Genomic DNA, 10530 nt, shown 5'->3' on the forward strand with positions numbered 1-10530 from the left:
AAGGAGAGGGGAGGGACAAGACAGGGGAGGGGACGCTCGGGAGGAGGCCCCGCTCCGGCGGACAGCGGGTTAAGCGTCTCCGCGTGAACTTCCGGATGTGACACAGGCCGGGCCCGTGTGTGAGCGGAGAAGGCGCCGCCGTCCTCGGCCGCGATCGGCGGGTCTCGGCTACTTAGAGACCCCCGGCACCCGGCGGGGGACCTCGGGGACCTCCCGCCGCGATGAGCCCCAGGCCGTGACCGCCCGAGCCCAAGACGCACGGCGCCGGCCCATGGCCCGGAGGGTAGGTGGCCGCTCCTGTCCCGCCCCGAGCCCCTCTCTGCTTCTAAATGTCCCCTTTTGCCCCCTTATAGTCCTCTCTTCCCCTCCCTCTATTCCTCTCTGATGCTCTCTCGCCCCCTCACTGTCCCCCCCACCTCCCTCTGTCTCTTGCGTCTTCCCTATCCCTACCCCTCCACTCTATCCTTCTGCCTTCCCCTAGGCTTCTGTTGTCTGAGACCCACCCCGGGGTTAGGGGTGGAACAGCTCACCAGGCTGCTAGACAAGGGACTCTCTCTTCCTTGGTCCTGGCGAGGGGAAGAGATGGGAGCCCCGAGGGTAGAGAGGGTTGGAGCCAGACCTGGCTGGAGCTGAGGACCCCATCTTTTGCGGTTCATTTTGAGCAGCAGGGAGCAGGTGAATTCACTTCAGGGTGCTAGAGAAGTTAGCCGAGGAAGCAAAAAAGAGTGGCAGCCACACAGGTGGCCCAGTGCGCTCAGGACGGCTGGAGCACACAGGACCCTCTGTCTCATACCAGTGAGCCCTTTGCCTCTTGGAGCCCCAGTCTTAGCCCCACCGCTAAGGACAATCCTCGACCTCGAGATCCTGCTGCCCCATGATGACTCTGTGACAAGGGGACCCAAAAATCTGGCCCCCATACTCTTGTTTCTGGTTAGGGCTATTTGCATGATAGGATGGGGTTACCCTCCCCCCAAACGTATTTATTGACTGTTGCAGACTGTGCTAAATATCTTTCATTTCCTCCTTCATTCAGTCCCTTCTCTCTCTCTCTCTCTCTCGCTCCTCTCTCTCTCTCTCTCTCTCTCTCTCTCTCTCTCTCTGTGTGTGTGTGTGTGTGTGTGTGTGTGTGTGTGTGTGTAGGGCTGTCTCTGGCAATTGGAGGTGTGGGGCTCTAAGCCTTAATGCTGTGTAGGACATACCCTATCGCTCATATGTATATGTGCATCTGTATCACATGAGCAGCATGGATATAGGCTGTGTGCCCAAGTGTGTGGATATGAACATGGTGGATTTACGAGTCGCATGTGATAAGTTGTTAAGACACTTGGAGGTGCGTAGTTAGCTGCTTGGTGACTCACATCTGTAATCGCAGCACTCCAGAGGCTAAAGCAGGAGGATTGCTCTGAGTTCCAGACCAGCATAGGCTACAAAGTAAGATTCTATCTCAAAAACCAAGAAGGATGGTAAAGCCTCTGCTTAGAATCCCCCAGTGAGGGTCTGGAGGTGTGGCTCAGTGGTAAAGCCTCTGCTTAGAATCCCCCAATGAGGGTCTGGAGGTGTGGCTCAGTGGTAGAGCCCCTGCCTAGAATCTCCCCAGTGAGGGTCTGGGGGTGTGGCTCAGTGGTAGAGCCCCTGCTTAGAATCCCCCAGTGAGGGTCTGGGGGTGTGGCTCAGTGGTAGAGCCCCTGCCTAGAATCTCCCCAGTGAGGGTCTGGGGGTGTGGCTCAGTGGTAGAGCCCCTGCCTAGAATCCCCCAGTGAGGGGCTGGGGGCGTGGCTCAGTGGTAGAGCCCCTGCCTAGAATCCCCCAGTGAGGGGCTGGGGGCGTGGCTCAGTGGTAGAGCCCCTGCCTAGAATCCCCCAGTGAGGGGCTGGGGGCGTGGCTCAGTGGTAGAGCCCCTGCCTAGAATGTACCAGGCCTTAGAACCTAGTACTACCTAAATAAAGTACATGTTTATGATATGAGCAAGAAGAAGCTGTGCATATGGAGGTAAATTTTGTGGATTTTCTGGGTCATGCCTTCTCTCAGAGCCTGCCTTTCCCGCTACGCTCTCTGTCCCTGCCTGGCTCCCTCTACGTCTCTTCTCTAGACCTCTGCCCTTTTCTCTTCCTGAGTTACCGGCCGTCCAGATCCTTCCTAGACATCCCCTGATCTGGGCCAGTCAGTCCTTCTTTTGGGTCTTGAGTGGGATTCTCATACCCACTTAAGACAGTTCTTTGGGACTCTGTGAACTTAAGGTCAGAGACCAGGATCCATGGAGACTAACGTGCATGTTTGTTGCGTGGCGTGGCCTGGGTAAGAAGGCTGAGCCTTGAGGATGCCGACCTTCTCTTGCAGTATGATGAGCTGCGCCACTACCCCGGCATTGCAGAGCACACGACAGCCCTGGCCAGTTTCTCTGAGGCAGCACCTTCAGTACCTCGAGCCCCTGGACCCTATGGCCCACACCGGCCTCCCCAGCCCCAAGCCCCAGGCTTGGACAGTGACGGCTTGAAGAGAGAGAAAGATAACATCTATGGGTGAGTGGGTTTGAAGACAGGGCGGGGGGCTCCGCAGAGTGTCCTTTCTGTCTCTTGGGGTCTGTTTCTCTCCTGTGTCTGTCTCTGAACACTCCATACGGGCCCCTTCATGAATGCCCACTTTCCTGTCGTTTCCCCCACCGCCCCCCACCCCTCCTACCCCGCCAGACACCCTCTCTTCCCGCTCTTGGCCCTGGTCTTTGAGAAGTGTGAGCTGGCCACGTGCTCGCCCCGCGATGGGGCCTCTGCTGGCTTGGGCTCACCCCCAGGCGGTGACGTCTGCTCCTCCGACTCCTTCAATGAGGACATCGCCGCCTTTGCTAAACAGGTGGGCAGGCCCCCAGAACAAAGCACCAAGGGGAGGCAGCAGGAAGGGTGGGGCAGGAGGTGGGACGCCTTGCCTGGCCTCTCTCTTCTCTCTCCCAGATCCGCTCCGAGAGGCCGCTGTTCTCTTCCAACCCGGAGCTGGACAACCTGGTGAGGCCCAGGCCCACCCCCACCCCACCCCCCGCCGTGTCCCTTCTGCAGCCAGCCCTTGTCCCTCCCCCACCTGTGTTCCTGGTTGAGAACTCCAGGTGGTGAGAGTTTGAATCCGGGCTCTGCCACTCTAGCTCCATGAACCAGGGAGCCAAAATGAGTGATGCCACCACCCTACACATCTGTAAAGTGCAGGGGGGAGAGAGAGAGAGAGAGAGAGTTAGAGAGAGAGAGAGAGACAGAGAGAGAGAGAGAGAGAGAGAGAGAGACAGAGACAGACAGAGACAGAGACAGAGACAGAGACAGAGAGAGCTAGTGAGAAATACCCTTTCGTTGCACCCCAGCACTTCCTTTGGACCTCATCCTTTGGCAAAGATCTCTGGGAAATGTAGTTCACAAGGTAGAGGTGGGACCCAGAGCCGAGGGCAGGCAGATCTGGGGTACAGGCTGTGTACTGCAGCAGCAGCAGCAGCGCCTCTCGGCTCCCCCTATGATGGATTCTCTCCCTGTCGCTTCTCTTTCTACCTTAGCCATTAACCAAACTCTTCCTAACGCTGAATTACTAAGCCCGACTCTGTTTCGCCTTTGGCCCAACTGGCTTCTCTGCTCTGTTCCTGTTCTGTTCTTTGCTGTTCTGTCTCAAGGATATTTCTCTACTTTTTTTTTTTTTGGTTTTTCGAGACAGGGTTTCTCTGTGTAGCCTTGGCCATCCTGGACTCACTTTGTAGACCAGGCTGGCCTCGAACTCACAGCGATCCGCCTGCCTCTGCCTCCCGAGTGCTGGGATTAAAGGTGTGCGCCACCACGCCGGCTCTACTTTTTTTTTTTTAAAAAAAACAGTGTCTCATCCTATTGTCTAAGAACTCATTATGTAGCCCAGACTGGCTTTGTCCTTGTGGGCAATCCTCCTGCCTTAATCCCTTCCGAGTGCTGGAATCCCATGTGTGCACCACCACACCTAGAAGCTCTCCTTTTACCCCACCCCCCACCCTCCTCTCTGTTTGCAGATGGTCCAGGCCATCCAGGTACTCCGGTTCCACCTGCTGGAGCTGGAGAAGGTGAGGGTGGCTCACTTGCACCTGCCCCGCCCCTCCTCCCTCTAACCCCTCTCCCTACTCCCCACTGGAGTGGAAGCAGAATGCTCCCTCACCCTGTTCACCCCAGCCCTGGCTCCCCTGGGTGGCCCCCCCCAGTACCCCGCTGCCCTCCCAGGTCCACGACCTGTGCGACAACTTCTGTCATCGCTACATCACCTGCCTCAAGGGGAAGATGCCCATAGACCTGGTGATCGAGGATCGGGATGGTGGTTGCAGGGAGGACCTTGAGGACTACTCGGCCTCCTGTCCCAGCCTCCCAGACCAGGTGGGCATCAACACACCACCAGGCACTTCCTGGCAACAACAGCTGGGCATGGGCACAGCAGGAAGGCATGTCTCACACCTGCGCACCTCAGACGTGTCAACCACGAAGCGCACGTTACACTCACATTTCCATGTCACAACAGCACACGGGACACAGCTGGACCACAGCACAGACACGTGCCTACAGCCAACCGGCTTAAGTCAGGTATAGACACTCCTACTCAACAGACCATAATGAGTACCGCCTCCTGAAACAAGTCCCAACCATGAGACAGCAGCATAGACCCTACAGCCACCCAAGGCTCTGAAACAAGCCACAATCAGGAGACAACAGCACAGAACAGAGAGCTGTTGCACACGGTCCAGCAAGCCACGGCCATGAGCTAATAGCACGGATAATACAGTTACCCCTGCACTGCAAGTCTGAGTACAGCCACAGCATACACACACTGTCACACAGTTCATTCTGAAGGAGCCGAGGAGCTCTAGACACTGATGTACAAACTCAGACACAGTCACACTTGGACAGAGACTGACCGAGAAAGAACCCTGCGCACACGTAACAACCGGGCCTTGCAGGCATGTGCACACACATGCCATGTTGCCCAGCAGCCACGTGGCCTCATATTCGTCCGTGTAAATTTAGAAATATAGGCAAATAAAATGGAATGAGCTCAGAACACCACACAACAGTTACATATATAGCAGCTGTGTGGATCCCAAGTTACCTCAGCTGGGAAAAAAAAAAAAAAAAAAGCCATATAAGGGTCACCTCCAAATGCCATCAACACATTCAGCAATGGCACATCCCAGAGTCAGAGACAGGCACACTGCATGACTCCAGAGCCTGGGGAACACCCCCACACTGCCACATAGGAGAGCCTCACCAAGCCGGGGCGGGCGGCAGAGAGACAGCTCAGCGAGTAAGGCACTGGCCGTGTAAGCCGAAGGACTGGCGTGTGGCTCCACAGCACCCGTGTAGATGCTGGGTGAGTCTCATAACTTGACCATAATCCCAGCGCTTGGATGGCAGAGACAAGAGTACCAAGAACAAGCTGGCTAGCTAGACTACCTAGATCGGTGAGCTCTGGGTTTCCTGAGATCCTGCCTCAGTGCATAAGGTGGAGAGATCTTGAGAAAGACACCAGGCATAAACCTCTGGCTTCCACACACTTGTGCACCCATGCAAATACATACACGTAAGTGCAATGCACACACACACACACACACACACACCCTAGAGTCACACACACCCTCTCTGGGGACAATACTGCCATCTGGGGGAATCTGGTGGACTAGCACTCACATTTAGGGAGGTCATGTTCAAAGTTATATGATACATAAATGTCTCTGGAAAAAGTCTGGCATAGTAGGATGTTGGCCTGTAATTCCATAATCCTGAAGGCTGAGGCAGGGGGACAACTGTTGGCTTGAAGCCATCTTAAACTACATGGTATGTAGATTGGGCTACAAAACTGGCCCCATCTCAAAAGAAAAAAGCTCACAAAGAAAAAAAAGACTCTCTTATGTGAAATTCTGGGGGTATGGGAGGACTGAAGATGCAGCTCAGAAGTAGAGCCCCTGCCTAGAATCCCCCAGTAAGGGGCTGTGGGCGTGGCTCAGTGGTAGAACCCCTGCCTAGAATCCCCCAGTGAGGGCCTAGGGGTGTGGCTCAGTGGTAGAGCCCCTGCCTAGAATCCCCCAGTGAGGGCCTAGGGGTGTGGCTCAGTGGTAGAGCACCTCCCTAGCATGAAGGATACCTTAGGATCTGTTCCCAGCACTGAACAAAAGACAACACATATAGAAACAAATTTTTTCATAAGTTCATAAGTAAACTCATTGGCAAAAAAAAAAAATCCAAGCTGAACTAATGAGAGGCTATTTATAGCCTGTATATTTTCCACTTAGTTAATATTCATGTGGTTTGCCAGGGCACGTTAATGGGTTTGGTGCTGAGATGGAGCCCTGGCTCCTGCTGGGAGTGAGTTGGAAGCCCACTGCCCAAGAATCCTGCCTCGGAAAGAGATAGGTTTTGTTTGCTTTTTCGTTCAGTTCATTCACTGCTCTTTTGAGGCAGGGTCCTACCCTGTAACTCAGGCTGCCTTGAAATTTGTGACAATCTTACCTCAGCCTTCTGAACGCTAGGATTAATGGGCATCGCCACCCCTGGCTTTCAGGGTGAGGTTAAAGTCTGAAGTATCCCTGGTCCCAAGGGTGCCCGATGAGGGTGCCCTACAAACTGTGCTAGCTGCTGCTCACCTGACAATCACCACCCACCTGCACACAGAAGAGCTCATCGCACACTTCTCACACCAAGGGCAGAGCTGCTATTGCCTTCCATTTCCCAGTTGAAATGGAGAGGCCACAGAGAGGCCAAGTGACTCACCTAGGATCACACAGCCAGGAAAGTAGGGGACGAGTTTTTACCTCCAGAGCCTGGATTCCCTAAGCTTTCCCAGTGACGTCCCATTCTTGTTTCCTAGAACAATACATGGATCAGAGACCATGAGGACAGTGGGTCTGTACATTTGGGGACCCCGGGTCCATCCAGTGCAGGCCTGGCTTCCCAGAGTGGGGACAACTCAAGTGACCAAGGTGAGAAATTTCGGAGGGACAGAGGAAACATGGAAGCTGCTCTGAGGGTTAAGACTACACTTCAAATGGAACCCCCAGGGAAACACTGCAGTGTGGTGTCTTGGGTCAGGGTACCATAGTCCTCTGTTGCTCACCAACGCCAATCGGGCATGTCCCCTCTCCCCCAGGAGATGGGCTGGACACAAGTGTGGCCTCTCCCAGTTCCGCAGGAGAGGATGAAGAATTGGATCTCGAGCGTCGACGGAACAAAAAGAGGGGGATCTTCCCCAAAGTGGCCACCAACATCATGAGGGCTTGGTTGTTCCAGCATCTCTCGGTGAGAGCCTTCAGATCGGGCGGAGGTGGGCACAGAGGGAAGGAGGGAGGTCGCCATCCCAGAGGCTCAGCCCCTACCAAGAGCCACCCAGAGATGGGTCCTCCCAGCAGCCCCCACCCCACCCACCTACTCACCTACCCGTCAGTCACCCACCGGCCACCCATCCCAGGATACCTTGTGGAGGATGTTCTGTTAATAAATGCGTTGTGATGACAAAGCCCAGAGAGGTTTGGGGTCTTACTTGAGGTCACCCAAGCCAGGTTCATATGCAGACAATCTGGCCTTCGCTTTTATACCACACTGCCAGTAGAGAGAGAACAGTAAGATGACAGGGAGAGGCTAAAAATCGAGAGATGGAGAGGTGCTTGCGGGGGGAAGATAGAGATGAGGATGGACTGAGAACAGATGAAGAGGGAGAGAGGAAAACGGAGACTTAGAACCAGGAATGAGCCAGGCATGGTGGCACATGCCTCTAATCCCAGTACTCGGGAGGCAGAGGCAGGAGGATCACTGTGAGTCCGAGGCCAGCCTGGTCTACAAAGTGAATCTAGGACAGCCAACGCTACAGAGAGAAATCCTGTCTTGGAAAAACAAAAACTAAAACCAGGAATGATGGCTCCTGCCTGCAATCCCAGCTCTCAGGAGGAGGCTGAGGCAGGAGGATTCTGGGGTTGAGCAGGACTGGTGAGATGTCTCAACAGGGCACAGATACTGCAAAGCCTAAATGTGGTCCCTGGGGCCCATGTGGTAGAAGGAGAGGACTGACTCCCACATTGTCCTCTGACCTCCACATGCAGGCTTGTGGAAGGGGGTGGTGGTGAGGGAGGAAGGAGGGGACAGAGAGAGGGGGGCTGAGAATATAAATGCAAATTTAAATGGGGGGGCTCGAGCTGTAGCTAAGCTTGGTGGATTGCTGGCCTATTGTGAGGAAGTCTTGGATTGCACCCAGTGCTACCTAAACAGGGTGTGGTTGGTGGGGTACACCTGTAACCCCAGCACTTGGGAGGCAATGTCACCCTCAGCTAAATAGTTACGTTTGAGGCCAGCCAGGGCTACAGGAAGAAACCGGAAGGTAGGAGCACAGCCAAGCAATATATAGTGGAAGTGGAGGAAGCAAGGTAGGACTCTTTGGGACTCCTTGAGGAAGACCGGACGGGTGGGGCTGCTAGCCTCCCCATGTGTGAGTCCCCTCCTACCCAGTTTGCCTGTGGTTGGTGTGAGAAGTGGGGCTGGCAAGTAGACTTGGGCCAGGGAGGGAGAATGGCTCTCCCACCATCCTCCTGCCTTGGAGACCAGACGCAGCAGGCTAGACCATAGGGAGCAGAGAGCAGTGGGGGCAGGCAGAATGACTCTTGTTGGTGGCTGCAGCACCCGTACCCCTCAGAAGAGCAAAAGAAGCAGCTGGCCCAGGACACCGGGCTCACCATCCTGCAAGTAAATAACTGGTGAGTGGCTGGGCTGGGTGCTGTCCAGGGTGCTGAAACGCCATCTCCCACCCCTTGGTCATCGCAGCCCCATGAGGATTCCTTCTGCTGGCCCTTTCCGGGAACCCCTGAGTACTTCTTCACACTCTTTATTTCCGCTTCCCTGCCCCCCCCCCCACTTCCTAGGTTTATCAATGCCCGGAGACGGATAGTGCAGCCCATGATTGACCAGTCTAATCGCACAGGTACAAAAGGGACAGGAAGTCCCTCCAGCCTCAGGTAGGACCAGGCCGCCTGTGCCTGAGTCTGCACCACATCTATGGAACCTCTCTCTCTTTCTCGCTCTGAAGGGCCCCTGGGCTGCTGCCTGTACCCCAGGCCACACTGAGGAGCTTTGGGGCCTCACCCTCCTCCTCCACAGGGCTTCCAAGGCTCTGCTTGCACACTAACACGTTTGTAGGCCTCCTGGGGTTCACCATGTACCCCATCTCCTTTCCTAGGGCAGGGTGCATCCTTCAACCCTGAGGGCCAGCCCATGACAGGCTTCACAGAGACTCAGTCACAAGTGACAGTCAGGACACAAGGTAAGTCCCCTATGGCTGCTGAGCTACATTCTAGTCCAGTCTCTGCCTCTCACCACAAACCTACACTCGGTTCATGAATGATTCATGGCTGTTCCCGTTCTTCCAGGCTCACCCAAATTTGAGAGGAGTTTTTATTTCAGTTTGGTTTGTTTGTTTGTTTGTTTGTTTGTTCGTTTGTTTTCTGAGACAGGGTTTCCCTGTGTAGCCTCGGCTATCCTGGACTCATTTTGTAGACCAGGCTGGCCTCGGACTCACAGAGATCCTCCTGCCTCTGCCTTCCAAGTGCTGGGATTAAAGGTGTGTGCCACCATGCCCATCTGAAACTACTTTTTCTTAAAAGACCAGAACTACTTTCTTCTTCTCCTCCTCCTCCTCTTCCTCCTCCTGCTTCTCCTTCTCCTCTTCCTCCTTCTAACAGGGTATTTCTGTGTAGCTTTAGCTGTCCTGGAAATCACTCTGTAAACCAGATTGGCCTTGAACTCATAGAGATCCTCCTGCCTCCATCTCCCAAGTGCTGGGATTAAAGGTGTGCACCACCACCACCTGGCTCAGAACCTTCTTAAAACACTCGAGTCATTTGATCCTGGTGAAGGAGCTTGGGTAACAGAAAGGGGTGAGGAGGAGGAGGTATTAGGCTATCTGTGGGCAGGGAGCCTCATTGACCTTCGCTTTTGCTTTCCAGGATCAATGGGGATGAATCTGAACTTAGAAGGAGAGTGGCATTACCTATAGAGTCTGGGGTCAAAAAGAGGGTGAGTGCTCGAAGCCTAGGGCTTGGCAGTCTCAGACTTCATTAAACTCCAGTAGTGGACCCAACTAGAGCAATGCCAATCTGGGTTCCTAAAGTGAGGGTTTTCCATGCTCAATGAAATGATGCTTCACCCATCCTTCCACCCACCCAATCATCCATCCATCCATCCATCCATCCATCCATGCACCAGCCCACCCACTCATCCATCATAAATACCAGCTCAGTACCTTCTGACTAGGTCTACCTTCCCTCCCACAGGCCCTGGCCTCTGACTGTGACCACCAGCCTTGTACCTAATTGGTCCCCGTTGGTCTTTGGGCTCCAGGACTTCACCTCCAAAGCTCCCACCCCATTCAACGCCTACCTCCCTGGGGCCCCGAGAAGCTTGGGGACCCAAGAGCCCACTTGGGGGTCTCTCAAGAGCAAAGACAAAGCCTCCAGGTCCTGTACCCTTCTTCTGTCCTCCCCTTTGCCCAGGACCTGAGCTAAGAACTGGGCCAAGG

At 54.6% G+C, this 10530-nt stretch overlaps 1 protein-coding gene across 4 annotated transcripts; it reads left to right on the forward strand.

The window, feature by feature from the left end:
* Positions 1-66: 66 nt before the first annotated feature.
* On the forward strand, positions 67-10530 carry Meis3 (Meis homeobox 3). 4 transcript variants are annotated; one of them, XM_051162445.1, is made up of 13 exons: positions 67-283; positions 2338-2519; positions 2688-2847; positions 2946-2996; positions 4004-4054; positions 4161-4358; positions 6841-6952; positions 7120-7268; positions 8637-8713; positions 8879-8937; positions 9193-9276; positions 9959-10028; positions 10286-10530. In XM_051162445.1, the coding sequence occupies exons 1-12, from the start codon at positions 272-274 to the stop codon at positions 10006-10008; spliced, it is 1185 nt and encodes a 394-aa protein (XP_051018402.1). In that variant the 5' UTR covers positions 67-271; the 3' UTR covers positions 10009-10028; positions 10286-10530. The 4 variants fall into 4 exon arrangements, with proteins under 4 accessions (XP_051018402.1, XP_051018404.1, XP_051018405.1 ...); XM_051162447.1 differs by having other exon boundaries at positions 69-283; positions 4260-4358; XM_051162446.1 differs by having other exon boundaries at positions 71-283; positions 4209-4358; positions 10286-10529.

Source organism: Acomys russatus, chromosome 19 (assembly GCF_903995435.1).
Source record: "Acomys russatus chromosome 19, mAcoRus1.1, whole genome shotgun sequence".
NCBI lineage: Eukaryota > Metazoa > Chordata > Mammalia > Rodentia > Muridae > Acomys > Acomys russatus.